At 33.0% G+C, this 19,142-nt stretch overlaps 2 protein-coding genes across 6 annotated transcripts in view; both read left to right on the top strand.

Annotated features, from left to right (window-relative positions):
- The window catches only part of rassf3 (Ras association domain family member 3), a 65,282-nt gene extending 57,989 nt beyond the window's left edge, over positions 1 to 7,293 (top strand). For all 5 annotated transcript variants that reach the window (XM_005164499.6, XM_017355449.4, XM_068220717.2 and 2 more), the window contains 2 exons: positions 4,497 to 4,612; positions 4,693 to 7,293. In XM_005164499.6, coding sequence (XP_005164556.1) covers positions 4,497 to 4,612; positions 4,693 to 4,845 — 269 coding nt within the window. In that variant the 3' untranslated portion in view covers positions 4,846 to 7,293. The remainder of the gene's footprint in view (positions 1 to 4,496; positions 4,613 to 4,692) is intronic.
- A 2,880-nt stretch (positions 7,294 to 10,173) lies between these two features.
- zgc:194209 lies at positions 10,174 to 17,703 on the top strand. The gene is made up of 9 exons (NM_001130792.1): positions 10,174 to 10,355; positions 12,137 to 12,226; positions 12,781 to 12,902; positions 13,379 to 13,477; positions 13,944 to 14,096; positions 15,732 to 15,844; positions 15,923 to 16,083; positions 16,621 to 16,819; positions 17,470 to 17,703. The coding sequence occupies exons 1-9, from the start codon at positions 10,201 to 10,203 to the stop codon at positions 17,674 to 17,676; spliced, it is 1,299 nt and encodes a 432-aa protein (NP_001124264.1). The 5' UTR covers positions 10,174 to 10,200; the 3' UTR covers positions 17,677 to 17,703.
- Positions 17,704 to 19,142: the final 1,439 nt, after the last annotated feature.

Raw genomic sequence — 19,142 nt, 5'->3', positions numbered from 1 at the left:
TGTCCTATGGCTGCTGTTGCATCATCCAAGTGGATGCTGCACACTGGTGGTGGTGTAGAGAGACCCCTTTCATGATTGTGAAGTGCTTTGGGTGTAGGGCCATACATGATTAAAACGCTATATATATATATATATATATATATATATATATATACACACACATTACATTACATCTGGTGCAATAACTGGTCCAAATTTTCGTTCAAAGTTTCTGAGAGATGACTGAGTGTGTTTTCCCTACGTTTACCCATTTTGTACTGTATAATTGTAGCAATGCAGTTTGTATACAAGTTCAAACAAAGATCAGCCGAATCAAAAACAAAATCTGATTTTTAGCAGTTGATCCAAGCGTTTACAGTAAACTAATGCTAGCACCATTATACAAATCATAATGCAATACAAATTTTATCCTAGAGCACTTTTAAAAACCACACAAGTTGACCAAAGTGCTTCACAATTTCATACTGTGACACACACACACACACACACACACACACACACACACACACACACACACACACACACACACACACACAAACACACACACAATTTAAAAGCATGCACATGACTCAGGTCCTCTAGTGTAGACAGTATGTGTTTTGGCAGGGCCAGATGCATTCTTGGAATAGGTCAGTTTCGTGTGTATTTACAGACACACACACACACAAACACACACACACACACACACACACATCCATGACAGGCTTGTTACTCGAAGCATATGTGCACGCGTGTGCCAGAAATACACCATGCCAGCATAGTAAGCACACACATACACACATCAGCTGCTGTCTGTGCCAACCTGCTGAATGCAGATACTAACCAGCCTCATTCCACAGGGGTTTATTATTACCATACAGGGATATTGTGGGTTAGGTTTGCAGTTTACTGGTTCATTTTAAGTGGTTTTATGGTGCTTTATCATGAGTGGATTCATATGGAGATCAGCATTGGATTTTCTTAGTGCTTCTCCAATCCATCTCTGCCATCTGACAGACCCCCGAGCCACTGTCTGACGTCATACACACACTGTTATCATAAGTTATTTTGTTTGATTAGCTTCAGATTTTGATTCAGCACTGATTAAACTAAGGCATATGCACAACTATTATAGTAGATGGCATTCAATAGAAAATATTCATTACAAAATAGATATTTGAAAGGTGTACTTATAGACTTATCGGCCACTTTATTAGGTACACCTTATTAGTACCGGGACCCCTTTTGCCTCAGAACTGCCTTAATCCTTTGTGGCATAGATGATCATATTTGATTCATATGATCCGAATGTGGCAGCAGAAATCGAGACTCATCAGACCAGGCAATGTTTCTATTGTCTAATTTTGGTGAGCCTGTGTGAATTGTAGCCTCAGTTCCTGTTCTTAGCCGACAGGAGTGGCACCTGGTGTGGTTTTCTGCTGCTGTAGCTCATCTGCCTCAAGGTTGGACGTGTCGTGCATTCAGAGATGCCCTTCTGCAGACCCCGGTGGAAAAGAGTGAATGAGTTACTGTTGCCTTTCTTTCAGCTGGAACCAGTCTGGCCATTCTCCTCTGACCTTTGCCATCAACAAGGCAGTTGCGCCCACAGAACTGCCGCACTCTGGATATTTTCTCTTTTTCGGACAATTCTCTGTAAATCCTAGAGATTGTTATGCGTGAAAATCCCAGTAGATCAGCAGTTTCTGAAATACTCAGACCAGCCCGTCTGGCACCAACAATCATGCCACGTTCATCATCTTTCTTCCCAGTTCTGATGCTCAGCTTGAGCTTGACCATGTCAACATGCCCAAATGCATTGAATGAGATTGGCTGATTAGAAATTTGCATTAAGCAGTTAGACAGATGTACCTAATAAAGTGGCCGGTAAGTGCATATCTTGAGCACTTTTTTTTGACAATTTTATTTGATGCAGATGAAAGATTTGATCATTTTTATTCTATGTCCTTCACACAACTGTCTAAAGTACTTTTAATGGGATTATTATAATATAATATGTTTTAATATAACACATTTTTGTTAGTGACCCAAATGCGAAAATCCTGGCTCATTTAATCATGTCACAGTGAATTCAGCCACATAAAATATTCTCCTTAATTTATTACATATCAAAATGTAATGCATGCGCTGAACTGAGTGTCGTTGCTCTTTAGGGAGAGATTGCATTACACTCATCTTCAGTTATTTAGTAGGAGTGTGTGGAGGAGCGAATCACTTCTGCTGCCAATAGGGGAATTTTGCTGATGTTTTTCTATTTCTCTTTCTCTCTCCACTGTCTGAGAGTGTATTTTCACGAGGTCTCACCGCCATGAGAGATCACCAGCACATGCTAAGAGACGTGTTTTACAGCTGTTTTTAATGCACGTAAAGGGTCGTTGAGCTTTTAAACAGCCGTCTAGACCACTTTCAGTTCAGACACTGATAAACTCCCACCTCATCACAGCTCATTATTGAAACAGACAGACCCTCAGGAGAGATACCGGCATATAAAGGAGCATGAATCAAGCGTATTACTGTAGACATAATAGCAGGAAGTGAGATGAGCGATTCCTCAAATATGAAGAAATGCAGGTTTGTGGGCTCTTGAATTATTTCCCATGATGCTCGAGTAAACGCAACAGTTCTGGAGAACTGCCGTCTGTTCCTGGTGTTAGGTGGTGCTCTTCCTTTTTCGTGTGTGAAGTTTGTTTTTGCATGTGAAATTTGGCCTCGGACCAACATTTAGAGGCTGTATTGTTTGGTGTTTTCCTCTTTGCGGTCAGGGAGGTTTTTACTGTTAAGCACCTAATTTTGGGCTGATGTTAAAGTTGAGATTGAGTTGGTATGTTATAATATAATATAATATAATATAATATAATATAATATAATATAATATAATATAATATAATATAATATAATATATAATATATAATATAATATACTATAATATAATATAATATAATATAATATAATATAATATAATATAATATAATATAATATAATTAATAATATAATATAATCAATAATATAATATAATTAATAATATAATACAATGTAATATAATTAAAATATAATAATATAATTTATAATATAATATAATATAATTTATAATATAATATAATATAAAATAATCAATAATATAATATAATATAAATAAAAATATTATAATACAATTAATAATAAAATATAATATAATACAATATAATATAATTAATAATATAATAATTTAATCAATTATATAATATAATTTATAATATAATATAATACAATATAATTAATTATATAATATAGTAGTAGTAGTAGTATAAAATCTATTTAAAAACTATTTGCACATCCACAGATTATTATTATTATTATTTTTTATTATTATTATTTAATTAAAAAGCTGTGTTGATAGTCTATTTAGGAGACATTAAATATTATTATTATTATTAGTAGTAGTAGTAGTAGTATAAAATCTATTTAAAAACAATTTGCACATCCACAGTTTATTATTATTATTATTATTTAATTAATTAAAAAAGATGTTTTGATAGTCTATTTATGAGACGTTTAAATTTTTTGCCCTAAAAACTATTTAAAATATAATTTAGTATTGGGTAGTCTGCACATCCAGATTGTGGTACCAAAAGCAATGAAACATGCTGTAACTATCTCTGAGAAATTTTGTTATGAAAAGTATCCTCTTTAAATGTGTAATAAAACTAAAATAGTTTTACATTTAAAAATGAAATAAAGGATGTGTAATAAAAATGAAGTATTTAAAGTTTCTAAAATAAGAATGAGAAATTCTGCATATTTTAATAGTCAACAGATTTGCATTTTATTCCTGTACTAAAAGCAAATGCATATTTAAAGGGTAAACTCTCTGTCTGAGGTTTTGTCTATAAACTGACCCTCATCAAATTATTATATTTTCTAAAAACATAATTATTCAATTACATGTTAAATATTTGTGTTGATGGTCTATTTAGAAAACGTTAAATAGTATTTTTTTTTACTAAAACTATTTTTAAAAAATGAATCAACAATTTGGTATTTGATAGTCTTGATCTAGAGTTCGATTTATTTATTTATTTTTATAAATTTTATTGTGTTTTTGTCTATTTAGGAGACTTTAAATGCTTTTAAATTATACATTAAAGTATTTCCAGAGTTTGATTTCCACATGCTTTCAGAAAATGCCGTCATTTTGAGTTGAACAATTTTGAAAGCTTCTAGACTAATAATAATAATAATAATAATAATAATAATAATAATAATAATAATAATAATAATAATAAAAATGATAATAATAATAATAAGAATAAATTAAGTGCATTTAAAATAGTTTAATAAAAAATAAGCTGGGTTTTTTTGGAAAAAAAAGGGTTAAAAATAAAAAAGGTTACAAAAAAAATCAGTTGACCTTCATTGTGATATGCCAATTCTTCCGCTGTTTCTGTAGACATGCTATATGAATGAAGTATGTGATGCTTACAGCACTTGTGTGTTTTGTCTGTGTGTGTGTCTGTGTGCAGTTTACACCTGTAAGCTCTCCGAAGAAGAGCACCCTCTGTTTCTGCGTCTGGTGGCAGGACCGAATACAGACACGCTCAGCTTTGTACTCAAAGAGCAGCAAACCGGTGAAGTCATGGTGAGAATTGACCTTTAACTATCTCCGCCTGAATTCTAAATCACCATACAATCACACTAAACCTTCCTCTCGCTCAACAGTGGGACGCCTTTTCCATCCCTGAACTGCAAAACTTCATCCGCATCCTGGAAAAAGAGGAGCAGGACCAGATGTGCTCCATAAGCAGACGCTACAACACGTATAGAGAGAAACTGGAGGAGGCCATGAAAACCGCGGCAGGACGTCCTGGATAAAGCCAACATACAGTACAGAGTAACAAACGAACTGTAGCGCTGCTGCCTCTAGTGGTCACTGCGTGTCATGAACACTCATTACTGTGCCAACAGGACACCAGAAACTCACAGGAGTTAAAACTGACCTCCCACAATGCACCCCGTGTGCCATATTTACCATCGTTTTCCACTCTTTCACACTTATTTCTCTTCCCTTACCTCTCGTGGAAACAATCGGAGCGTATTTAATTGGATGCTGTGGTTTGTACATATTTTTGTTTGTTGTTTTAATTTATGTTCGTTTATTTTACTGAAGAGTCTTATTTTATTTCAAGCGCACGCAGACGGATGGGAATCGGGGATTATTTTTTAGATTCTAGTTATTTTAAATACCAAATGACCTAAAACGGACGTACCCAACCAAAGACAATGTTAGGCTTTGACGTGCTGTCGACAAATGTAGAGCAGACGGACAGGAAGGGTTTGTTTATTGTTGGATGCGGTGATGTAGGGACAGGAAATGAGATGCGAGTTGCTAAACAAATGGCATCAGTGCATTTGTTTTTATTCAATCAGAGAATGAGATGTAGGTTATGGAAGTGGGATTTGAGGAAGTCGTTGATGGAAATGTTGGAAAGTTTGCTTAAATGATTGTTTTTGGGGACTTTTTTGGCGAACGCTGGGTCAAAATGACCTTTTCCAAAGCTAATAGCATCTGCAAATTTAAATTAAAAGGACGTCTTCAAGATAAACGACTGAATATGGCAGTAATTCATGTTTGTTTTGAAGCTCCAGCCTTAAAATAGCTACATGTACTTGGCTGCAGTGTGATTATTTGTGCTAGTGATTTGTGTGTTTATATAATCACGCTGATCTGCTGCACCAGGAGGATGCAAATAAAGTGGTGCACGATCTGGAGACGTAGCTGGAACTGTTACTGTTGTGAGTTAATTGAGTACTACTTTGTCACAGCACACATGGTCAACATTTAAAGTGATGCATATGTCAGTAGGTGATTTTAATAGACGCGTTTAATCTCTGTATGCTAGTGCTGCATGACGGTTTTCTGATTGGTACTGCAACATTATGTCGATGTATGGCTGGGGATATGGCGCCCTCTTGTGGTTAACTGCTGTAACTACATCTCTGCAGTTTAGTCGGTGTGCTTTTTTTTTTTTTCGAAAGAATTTATTTCTGTATTATTATTTTGTTGTTGTTGATATTATTATTGGTTTTATATTGAAGCTTTTATTTAGAAGCTTGTGGAATTAAAATAAAGGTAATTGCGACTTTTTGTTTCACAATTCAGACAAATTTCCGGATATTTACGAAGTTAACGTCTTATATTTGGGACTTTCCTAAAAATGTGACGTTATTTTGTGCAATTTTTAAGTTATAATCTGCTAAAAGATTGAATTGTGAGAGCCTTTAAACCTGCATTATAAAAAAAAAACGTCTCAATTTTTTGTAAAATAGTCATTATATAAACTAGCTGCCATTTTGGGACTTTACGAAATAGTTAAATTTTCAAAAACGCGTCAGAATGATGAAAGAATAAGTCGCAAATTCCCATTTAGTTTCATGTCATGGCGGAAATGGGCTCGGTTATATAAACCTCTAACCAAAGATATAGTTATAATGCGTCGTTTAATTTAAGTTTGAAATCAATTGCCTGGTGCAATCAGTTTTGTGCGCCTCGATAAGCCGAGGTTAAATTACAGTATGTCTTGGCAACTCTAATGTAAACACTGGGGTGAATATGAATTAGCTTAATTAGCGTATATCGTTGTGTGAACATCACGACAGTCTCAAAATATATATATATATGCAATGGAAGAGGATTTGTCAGGGGAATAAGACCAGTAATGCTTTTTTTGGGCACTTTATGTCTATGTTAATTCAGGGAATTATTTGATTCGATTTTATCATTAGACTTCTTCAGATGCCTGTTGTCTTCCACTGTGTTTTAAATGGCATTGCATCTAGTGGAAGGTCTTTTTTTTTTTTTAATAATTAAAGCTGTTTCAGTACTTGATTTTATTTCATAAACAAGCTTTTGTTTGTAGAGTAAGACTGTGAATGAATGTGAAACTGTATTGATGTGTAGTGGAAGGGTTTTAGATGCACACATGCATGTGTTATATTAATTCATGCATATTGTTCAGGCTGTTTTAAGACCTCCGCGGCCGTGTTTAGACCCACAACTCTGCACTTGCCAAAAACTCTCTCTCTTTTGTTTGTTCTGAAAGTTACCTACGTATGATAGAGGGTTTGATGGATGTTTATGAATGAGGTGAGCTTCATTTTATAGAAGTCGATGAGTTTATTGAGCATCTGTGTTATCCTGATGAATCCTGATGTCATGCTTTTTTTTTTTTTTTTTTTTTTTTGAGGGTTTGTGTTGTAACCAATCGTGGCCTTTCTTGTTGAAGACATGGTTTCTTTAAATAAAGATGCAAAATTTCTCAACGCCCTGGAGCCTGTTTGTGTTTCTGCTCGCATCTTGCTGGAAATAAAATCCTAATTTTCTAATTCTAATAAATTAAATTGTTGACACTGAAAAGTGGTGGTTTTAATTCAGTGCAACTTGTTTGTCATTAAACATGCTTTTATACAACGTTGCATTAAAGAATATAGACTTCAATTCTAACTTTAATTTCTCATTTATCGAAGCCTTTCTCCACTATGAAAATAGGAAATTGCAGATCTTCATCTTCATTTATATGTATTTGTTATACATCTGATATTGCATTTCACAATTTAAACTTCTCTGAAGTGAATAATGAGCATTCATGAGGTATACATTCCCATTGTAAGTTTTTATATTTATAAATCGCTCTTTTTCCAAATTTTGACTTTCTTTCATTCTCCTTCGGCTTAGTTCCAGGGGTTACCACAGCAGAATGAACCGCCAACTGTTCCAGCATATGTTGTACACAGCGGATGCCCTTCCAGCTGCAACAGTACTGGGAAACGCATTCATTCACACACACACACACACACACACACACACACACACACACTCACATTTTAGTTTATTAAATTCACCTATAGTGCATGTGTTTGGACTGTGGGGGAAATCCACGCGAACACGGGGAGAACATGCAAACTCCACACAGAAATGCCAACTGGCCCAGCCGGGACTCTAACCAGTGACCTTCTTGCTGTGAGGCGACAGTTCTAGTCATTGTTGCCTGACCTTTTTCTTGAAATGTCTAATTCAAATCTCGCCACTGACTTTTCCCTGCTCAGAATTTTAAGGTTCTGTAAACCTTGAGTTGTTTTTTTTTTTTTTTTAACAAATGAAGTAGCAAATTTATCCCAATTCTGAAAGATAAACCCCAAGATATAAACTCACAGCTGTGAGAAATAATGTCAAACTTGCGAAATATCATTTAAATAGTTAAAAATCTAAAAAAGGTGAGAATTTTGAGACATAAACACAGAATTCTGCTCTTTTTTTTTCTTAAAATGCTCAGAATTTCAAGTTTAAATCTTAATTTAATCTTAAACCAGTCATTTTTTTTTATCTTGTAATTGCAAATTTCTCACAATTCTGAAAGAAACCCCCTAAGATATAAACTCAAAACAGCGATAAATAAAGTCAGAATTGCGAGACAGCTCATAAAATTAAGTTTATAACTGCAAGAAATCATCACAAATCGAAAAAAGTTTAAAATTGTAAGACGTTAACCCAGAATTTTGTCCTTTTTTTCTGGAAATGTCTTATTAAAATCTTTAAGCTGGATGTTTCTGCTCAGAATTTCAAGTTTAAATCTTGATTTAATCTTAAACCAGAGTATTTATTTATTTTTTTTATCTTTTTTTTATCTTGTAGTTTTATTTATTTTTTTTTTATTTGCTTGTTTATTTTACAGGGACAATACACTTGACATTGTTATACAAAGATAACCGATGTTGTGTACATAGGGCATATAGCATAAAGCTAATTTGCAGCCCTCGTCCCTGGTTAGGCTTTACATTATAAAAAAAAATTAAAAAAATAATAATAATAAAGAAAACCGGCAAGAATAAAACACAATACAGCAAACATGTACAATATTTACAGAGCCATAAACATAAGATGCAAGTCCATATGGATAAAGAGAAATGTAAATGGGACCAACCTGAAAGAGTAATGCTTAATGTTCACATTGCTGTAAAGATTTCAACCATTCTTTCAGCTTCAGTTGCAAATTTCTCACAATTTTGAAAGAAACCCCCTAAGATATAAACTCAAAACAGTGATAAATAAAGTCAGAATTGCGAGAGAGCTCATAAAATTAAGTTTATAACTGCAAAAAATCATCACAAATCGAAAAAAAGGTTAAAATTGTAAGACGTTAACCCAGAATTTTGTCTTTTTTTAATGTCCAATTAAAATCTTATAGATGACTTTTCCGCTCAGAATTTCAAGTTTATTTCACAGACCTCTTATCTTGTAAATGCATCACCATCTAAAGGAGAAAACCCTAAGATATAAACTCAAAACAGTGATAAATAAAGTCAGAATTGCGAGACAGCTTATAAAATTAAGTTTATAACTGCATAGAATAGTCAGAAATGGTGAGAATTAAAATGGTGAGAATTGTGAGTTGTTGACCCAGAATTCTGACTTTTTTTTCCTTGAAATGTCCAATTAAAATCTCACAGATGACTTTCCCCATCAGAATTTCAAGTTTATACCTCAGAGTTTCAATCTGACCACAAACCACAAAGTTATTGTCTACACATCGTGACTTTTATCTTGTAATTGCAAATTTATCACAATTCTGAAAGATAAACCATAAGATATAAACTCATAACTGTGAGGAATAAAGTCAGAATTGCCAGACAGCTTATACAATTAAGCAAGAAACCAGCACAAATCTACAAAAGGTGAGAATTGCGAGATGTTTGTCTGAATTTTGTCCTTTTTTTCTTAAAATGTTTCTTGAAATAACTTTTTAACCTCAGAATTTCAAGTTTATATCTCAGAGTTTCAATTTAACAGGTAGTTTTGTTCTACAATTTGTGACTTTTGATCATGAAGTTGCCAATTTATCACAATTCTGAAAGAAAAACCCTAAGATATAAATTTAAACAGAGATAAATAAAGTCAAAATTGGGAGAAAGCTTATAAAATTAAGCAAATGACTGCAAGAAATCCTCACAAAACTAAATAAAGGTCAGATTTGCAATATGTAAACATGTAATACAAATTAAACCTGTTTATATCTTGCTGTATCTTTATTTCTACGTGTTGTGAGATAAATGAATGCTATTATCCTGTGCTAGCAATAGTTAACAGCCCATCTACTAGCTGTCACCATGTATCTAAACTGTAAATAATTAGAGAGAGGCCAGGTTTTACTCAATGCAGGCGCACATGTGTGAATGAAGTGTCCTTTACGTGAACCCGCCGTTGTTAAAGTTATCGCTGATGGATCAACGTTGACTCATCGCGGAGAGCAGCGCGTCTTCTTTCATGGCGCCCGGGAGCAAACGCTGAACTTTATACTGCAGTCCGAACGACTTTACCACACAACCATGTAAGTTTACACATATTACAAAACCTGAATATCATATTTAAAAGAACTAGGGCGTGATATTAGAACAAACGCTCGCTTTGTGTAAACGCCGTCGTGTTTTCATGCTGTGCTGCACTTCACATTCTCAAACCCCACTCGAGTCAATGCGACGATAATAATGCGGATTATTTGCGTTATTTATGAACAACACCGTGTGCTTTCAACAGCTTTGTGTGAATAAGACATTGTTTTTGCAGCTTCTGAAGTAGTTTTGATTGAGAGCATGTGTGTTTTGTTATAATGGACTGCCTCATGGACTTGTTTATTTACTAATGGACTGCTTTAAAATCTTTTCTGCAATATTTGCATGTATATAATATCATATTTAGCTCAATGTCATATTTATATGACTAAATATAATATTTATTGATTATCTAATATAGAAATGTTATTAAAAGGATTAATGTTTTATGTATTTGCTAATATGGAGTGCTTTAAAATCATGTCTGCAATATGTCTATAATATCATATATTCAGTTCAATGTAATGTTTATATGATTAAATGTAATATTTATTGATTATTAAATATATAAATGTTATTAAAATATTCATGTTATTTGTATTTGTGTGTATGAACTGCCTCAAAATATCTTTTTTATATACCTGCATGTATATAATACCCAGATTAGTTTAATGTGATATTTATATGATCAAATATAATATTTATTGATTATTTAATATATAAATGTTATCAAAAATATTAATTATTTGCTAATATGGAGTGCTTTAAAATCATTGCTGCTATATTTACATGTATATAATATCATATTTGGTTCAGTTTAATATTTATATGATTAAATATAATATTTATTGATTATTTTAATAACATTTATATATTAAATTTTCATGTTATATGTATTTTTGTATATGGACTGCCTCAAAATACCCTTTCTGCAATATCTGCATGTATATAATTCTATATTTAGTTTAATGTTATATTTATATGATTAAATATAATATTTATTGATTATTTAGTATATAAATATAAAAAGATTAATGTTATATGTATTTGTGAATGTATGAACTGCCTCAAAATATTGTTTCTGCCATATCTGCATGTATATAATACAATATTTAGTTTAATGTCATATTTACATGGCTAAATATAATATGTATTGATTATTAAATATATTAATGTTATTAAATGTTATAATATAATATAATAAAATATAATATAATATAATATAAAATAATATAATATAAAATAATATTATATAAAAATATAATATAATACAGTATAATATAATATAATATAATATAGTAAAATAAAATATAATATAAAAATATAATATTATATAATATAATATAAAATAAAATATAATTAATATAATATTTAATATAAAATTTTGATTATTCTAAAAAATATAATATAATATAATATATTTAATATAATATAATATAATATAATATAATTAATATAGTAAAATAAAATATAATATTATATAATATAAAAATATAATATAATATTATATAATATTATATAAAATAAAATATAATTAATATAATATTTATTATAAAATTTTAATTATTCTAAAAAATATAATATAATATAATATAATATAATATAATATAATATAATATAATATAATATAATATAATATAATATAATACTGACCGCATTACATTTCTGCTATTAAAGCAAAAATCACATGAAGATTAGTTGACATGTAAAATAACCCTGAACTTAATATATTTACAGGATGTATTTGTAAAATGTAAGGTTGCTTTCTTGATCTCCTCAGGCTTAGTCAGAGTTCAGTGAAGGTCGTATTGTTGGCCGTTGCAGTTGGAATTTATCTCATTCCCTCTCCTATTGATCCTGAGCCGTACATGTGAGTATTTCCACAGCAAATCTCTTTACTCTGATGTAAACTGATCTCCAGAGAGGGCCTGTACTAATTTACACTATTTCAAATATTTCCCAAATGATGTTTAACAGAGCAAGGACATTTTCACAGCAACATTTTTTCTTCTGGAGAAAGTCTTATTTGTTTTATTTCGGCTAGAATACAAGCAGTTTAAAAAAATAAATAAACATTTAATGTCAATATTATTAACTCCGTTAAGCAATTTTTTTTCAATAGTCTACAGAACAAACCCTCATTATACAATAACGTGCCTAATTACCCTAACTTGCTACCTAATCAACCTAGTTAAGCCTTTAAATGTCACTTTAAGCTGAATACTAGCCTCCTGAAAATATCTAGTCAAATATTATTTACTGTCATCATGGCAAAGATAAAATAAATCAGTTATTAGAAATGAGTTATTAAAACTATTATGATTAGAAATGTAAAAATCTGCTCTCTTTTAGAGAGAAATTGGGAAAAAATATATACTGGGGGGCTAATAATTCTGACTTCACCTGTATGTGTGTGTTTTTCAGATTCGAGGATCCTCCGCCGGCTCTCGAGGGCCCTTTAGCGGTGAACACGCGCTTACAGAGAGGCAGAAAACTGTTTTCTGGTCAGCTCAAAGGTCCCGAGTCGTTCACCGCTGACCAGAATGGTGAGATTTCAGTTTCTGTGCTGTTTTCTGTTTGAATGTCATGAATGTCATGTTGAATGTCATGTTTTTATCATGGTGTTACTGTTTTCTGTTTGTGTTTCAGAAATGCAGGTTTTGAACTTATTTAAATCAAGGCAGATTACTATATATCTATATACTATGACGATACAGGATGGTTTTATCCCTTAACATGTGCAGTTCTGAATTGCAGTTGCATGTTGACTTTAAGAAATGTTGTTTTACAAAATAGTGACAGTTTTATTCATTTTCAGCTATTAGTGAGTGCTTTTGGAACAATCTTTTCAATGTTTTAAATATTTTTATCATGGTGTTACTGCAAGTTAATAAATAATTTTGGTCATGAAGAGAAATCCCTGATGTGAACCACAACAAAAACAGCTATGTTTTGGCAAAATCCAGGCGGAACTGCCAAAATAACACTGGAGTTTAAGTGTCATTGCTTCTTCCAATCACAGGAAACGTCTACACAGGCACTGTCGACGGGAAGCTTTGGAGAATCAACAACGAATCCCTGAAGTTCATCACACAGATGGGCCAGAACATCCCCCAATGTGGTAAATCCACACCAAAATGTGTATCCTCTGTTACGGAGGCGTTCACGCTGCCAGACACGCTAAAGAGAGATTCACAAAGAGTCAAGTGTTGTAGAAATGCAGAAGTCTTCATCAGTACATTATTCTTCATCCCTAACAAGCTTTCCTTCGTCAGGGTTGTGCTGTATAGCGTCTGACAGATATGCAATAACATTTGTGACTATAAAATTTGAATAGTTTAAAGTAAATAAAGATGATTTTAGGAGAAATATAAATGAATATAACAATTCGAGAGTAGAAAACACTCTGAAAACCTTCTCTCTGTGATATTTGCTGCCGGTTTATCAGGAAGTGATGATTTTGTTCTCTTGGACTGATGGAGACCCTGCTTTATTTGCACATCTTTTTTTACATTATTGCACTTTTACCTATATATATTCAGTTAAGTTCTTTGGATGGAAACATGTCTGTTGTGTTGTTCGTTTAGGCTTCAGTACAGACTATGAGCCTGTTTGTGGTCGTCCTCATGGCCTGCGGCTGGACCGGGACGGGCAGCTGATTGTGGCAGACTCTTATTACGGCCTGTTTAAAGTCGACCCTTCGACCGGAGAGAAAACACTCCTACATTCCAGCAAAGACGGTCTGTAAACATCTGGAGTCTCTCAAAAGTGTCCAAAAAAGAGCTTTTCACCTAATTTTGGTTGCTTTGGCTATGTGCACATCATCGACTGGCCGTTTTTTAAATATATTCTGTGTGTTTGTGACCCTGGATGGATATGTTTGTATTAGTGCTGCACAATATATCGTTTCAGCATCGATTATGCAATATGTGCGCATGTGCAATAATCACATCGCAGGATTTACAATGTTGAGTCTGGACTTTTAGAGTCACTGCTTTAGATTAACTATATAAAAGTCAAGGTTTTTCATTTGCATATGTTTTTAAGACCTGTCACGGAGAATTTCAAGAAAGTTTAAAACATTTGGGCACAAGAAATTATGACTTTAGGAGGCGCAACAAAGATTAATTGCATTAAATTATTTATTATTTTGTTGAAGATGATATAGTGTTATTTGACATTTATAAAAAATGGTAGATTTGGTTTGGTAGATTTTTTTTTTGTTTTGTTTCATGTCCAAATATCTGCATTTCAAACCTAAAATAGGATTATTTTGCTCACCCCTCTGGCTGATTATTTAGTTTGCTTTAAGGAAAATCTCACTTAATTTTGACTTATTATTTCTGAAAGTGAAAAAACAAATTGTATTTTTTTAAATATTCGGACTAGAAACAAGGCAACCCGAAGTAATTTGCATTGAGATTACTCAATTTATGTACATAAATACTTGTTGGGCTCCCTAGAAAAAGTCAAATAGAGAATTTAATCCATCTGGGGGAAACTGTATTCATATCACAATATTTATCACTAAAAGTTTAAATATTGCAATGTCAGATTTTTACAATATTGTGCAGCCCTAATTTAAATGATTTGCCAGAACATATTGTATTGAGTCAAAATGATAATTTTTTATTTTATGCCCACATTGTTTTTTTTTTTTAGTATTATTTTTTTAGATCATCTCCATCAAGACATACTGTATTGTAAATTTCCGACTGCAATATACAAATATATATATATATATATAAATTTTGATTAGTAACTTTAGTTTCCTAGAACATATTGTGGACAACTTTGAAGATGTTTATTGTAAAGTGTAACTGAGTTCAAGAAAGTCACTATATAAGTTGATATTATTACTATTTTGTAACATTAATAATCATATTATTATTATGTACTTTGTTTTATTTTTATGACATTGGTTTGTTAATATATAAATATATAAATAATAACGAATTATTATATATATATATATATATATATATATATATATATATATATATATATATATATATATATATATATATATATATATATATATAATGTTACAACATTTTAATTAATGTTACACACTTTACAATAAACATCTTCAAAGTTGCCCAAAATATTTACTAATAATTTTGACCTTAAAATGGATAAAAAATTTAAAACTGCTTTTATTCTAGCCGAAATAAAACAAATAAGGCTTTCTCCAGAAGAAAAAATATTATCAGACATACTGTGAAAATTTCCTTGCTCTGTTACACATCATTTGGAAAATATTTTAAAAAGAAAAAAAAATGTGAAGGCTGGCTAATAATTCTGACTAACTTATATCACAAAACAATACATTATAATTAACTAAACAAACAGCCGTGTCTCATTCTTCTCAAAAGGAGCTGATGGGATTCCCTTTGGCTTTCTGAACGGTCTGGAGATTTCTAAAAACGGCACTGTGTTCTTCACCGACTCCAGCAGTAAATGGGGAAGACGTCACGTTCGATATGAGGTCATCGTACTTTAAATAATAAAAACAAACATACAAAAGCTGTAGTACTCCCTGCACTAAAGGCGGTTCTGCCCTCAGGTGTTGGAGACGAATCGTCTGGGTCGCCTTCTGACCTTTGACCCCACCAGCGGTCGCGTTCGGACGCTGCTGGATTCTCTATATATGCCAAATGGATTTGCTTTCTCACCTGATGAAGACTTTCTGCTTCTGGCTGAAACCAGCATCGGACGGATTATCAAGTAAGAGTTCAAGCACAGTACTGAATAAAGTTAGTAAGTAAATTCGAAACGTGGCTCAGTGGTTAGAACTGTCTCCTTACAGCAAGAAGGTCACTGATTCGAGTCCCGACTGGGTCAGTTGGCATTTCTCTGTGGAGTTTGCATGTTCTCCCCATGTTGGCATGGGTTTCCTCCGGGTGCTCCAGTTTCCCTCACAGTCCAAAGACATGCGCTATTGAGTAATTGAATAAGCTAAATTGGCTGTAGTGTATGTGTTTGAATGAGTGTGTATGTGTGTTTTCCAGTACTGGGTTGCAGCTGGATATGCAACCGTTGTGTAAAACATATGCCGGATATGTTGGCGGTTCATTCTGCTGTGGTGACCCCTAATGAATAAAAAGACTAAGCTGAAGGAAAATGAATGAATGAATGAATTATCAAGAGTTTCCAATATTTGGAAAGGGGGCGGGAAGAAGCAGCTCATTTGCATTTAAAGAGACACATACAGAAAAGCCCACCTATTATATTTCATAACACAAGTTTTCTGCTGTTCCCCAGGTTCTGGTTGAAGGGGCCGAAAGCGGGTATGAAGGAGGTCGTCCTGAACAACATGATTGGTTACCCTGATAACATCCGGCTCAGTGACCGAGGCACATTTTTAGTAGGAATATCCACTGTTAGATTCGCCGGTCGCCTCTTTCCGCCGTTCCTGGATCTGATCGGTCCCTATCCTGCACTTAAACGTGCCATAGTGAAGGTGGGTAGGTCTTAAACACGCTGGAGTCAGTGTTTTATGAGTAGCTTATTAAGTAATATATTGTAGTTTATGTCAGGGGCGCCTGCAGGATTTTATTCCTGGGTACACACAAATCCAGCACCGCCCCTTCTAATCTTTTAAATTATGACATATTAAAAAATTTGCTGAAATATGACAGAAGATTGTGAACGTTTCGTAAAGCATTAATTAAATCCTTACTTTCCACTGACCAAATATCATTCACCCGCACAGCTGAGTAGTGGACGGGCTCAAACTAAAATATAAATCGTATATTTTTCTTGGAAAAAATATCTTTTTAAAATGAATTTTGTATATAGTTTGTCTATGTGTTTAAATGTTTTTCTTGGTCAAAGTTAACTTCTAAAAAAATTGGAGAACAAATAACATTTGAGGTGAAGTGCTTCAAAACAGATGCGCTATGCTTTAAAAATGCCGAATCACGAACTGGATTGAGAAAACTCAGAAACTCATTGTGAGAATAGAGATGTCTGCTTATTATTCCTGTTTGTCAGATAAAATTGTCTTAAACACCTTGACATTTTAAGACTAATTGAGGCCCAGTGATATAAAGCCGGCTGTGTTCATTTCTGAGTGCCAAGATGAACTTTATATCCTGATCTATCCCTCAGCTGGTTCCTCTGAGCTGGTACGATCTCCTCCTGCCAAAGTACGGAGTGGTTCTGGAGCTGGACTCTGCGGGACAGGTGATCGACAGCCTCCATGACCCCACAGGACACCTCACATGGGCCGTCAGTGACGTCTTCCAGCACGGGACAGTTTACTATCTGGGCAACACCGATCTGCCATTCCTGCCAGTGCTGGATGAGTGGAGCTGAACACCACAACTGTGCATTCATCACGCAATGAGATGAGTTCAACAACGCATTACAGTACTGTGAATCATGCAAAACTACTGTGAATTATGCAATTAAAGCATTAGATCACTTCCAGAATGACAATGTCCTCTGCAAAATTTCCCTCGTCAAGCAAAATGTTAATTTCTTCCCTTCATCAGTTAAATCAATAACATTTTTGGGGTAAAACACACAGGATTTTCCTCTTTATAGTGGACTTCTATGGTGCTCTGTGCTTTGACTATGCAAACTGCAGAAGAAGATATTTTGAAGAATGTTTTGCACCATCTATTGACTTCCATAGTATGTATCATCACCTACTATGGGTGTCAATGGCTACTGGCGATTTTCTGGTTTCCAACATTCTTCAAAATATCTTCAAACTGATTTATTTTTGGGTGGACTGTCCATTTAAAACTGCTTTGTCAGTGTTAAAGTGGTGCAGGAATGCCGGGAAATCCCAGACAAATTCATATATTTTTCCATACAGTGGACTTTTATGGTTGTCAGTGGTTTAAATATACAAACTGCAAGTGGAAAAATCTCTAAATGATCTCTGCTGAGGAATAAGGATCTTTTAATGATCTTAGATAAGGTCATTCCCCTAAAAAAAAGGCCATTTACAAAGTTTGACCCATTGAAGTTGTAGTCTAAACCACTGAACACTATTCAAGTGCACTATATGGGAAAAGTCCTGCATGTTTTCCTCCAAAAAAATAGCATTTTGGATAACTAAAGAGTGAGTAAATGATCATAAATGTTCCTTCTGGAAGTGAAGTGATCCTTCAAAGCTGCTGTAGTTTGTCTAATCCGGATGTTTTAGCTGTACGGGAGACGCTGGAGCATATGTCTGTGCACTGTCAAACACACTGGCCATTTGAAAGCATAATGCTTTCATTTAAAACTGAAGATTGTGTTTTGGTGCCAAACACAGATTGTTGATCATTTGTTAATTTTTCTTGCAACGACTGCAAAAATAACTGCACAACATGAGTGCATTCAATAGTCATTTCGAATCATTTCAACTGATCATTTGTGAGAGAGTTTCATCCATCTACTTGTATTTGTAATACTATTATTACTTATTTTTAAATGCATTAATTACTGTAATGCTATTAATTGTAGTAGATTTAGTTTTGTTATTATGGGACAAGTGAAATCAAATGAAAATTTAAAACATTATCTTGACAACCACCATAATTATTATTATTTCAGTTGCTGTTTGTTTGATTATGTCTGTCTATTTAGTTATTATTAATGCTTCAAGTTAAATAACCAATCAGAAATGTGTAATCATTTTATTTTTAATATTTAGTTTGATTTGAGATCATTGTTTTAGTTAGCTATAACTAAAGATTTAATTTTTATTTTTAATATTAGATTTAATTTGATCATTTATTAGTTTAAGCGTCTATCTACTTCCTGATGTTTATTTCACTTAATTTAGT

Source organism: Danio rerio, chromosome 4 (assembly GCF_049306965.1).
Source record: "Danio rerio strain Tuebingen ecotype United States chromosome 4, GRCz12tu, whole genome shotgun sequence".
Taxonomy (NCBI): Eukaryota; Metazoa; Chordata; class Actinopteri; order Cypriniformes; family Danionidae; genus Danio; species Danio rerio.
Note: the sequence above shows the minus strand (reverse complement) of the source record. Positions and strands in the feature narration are given on the sequence as shown.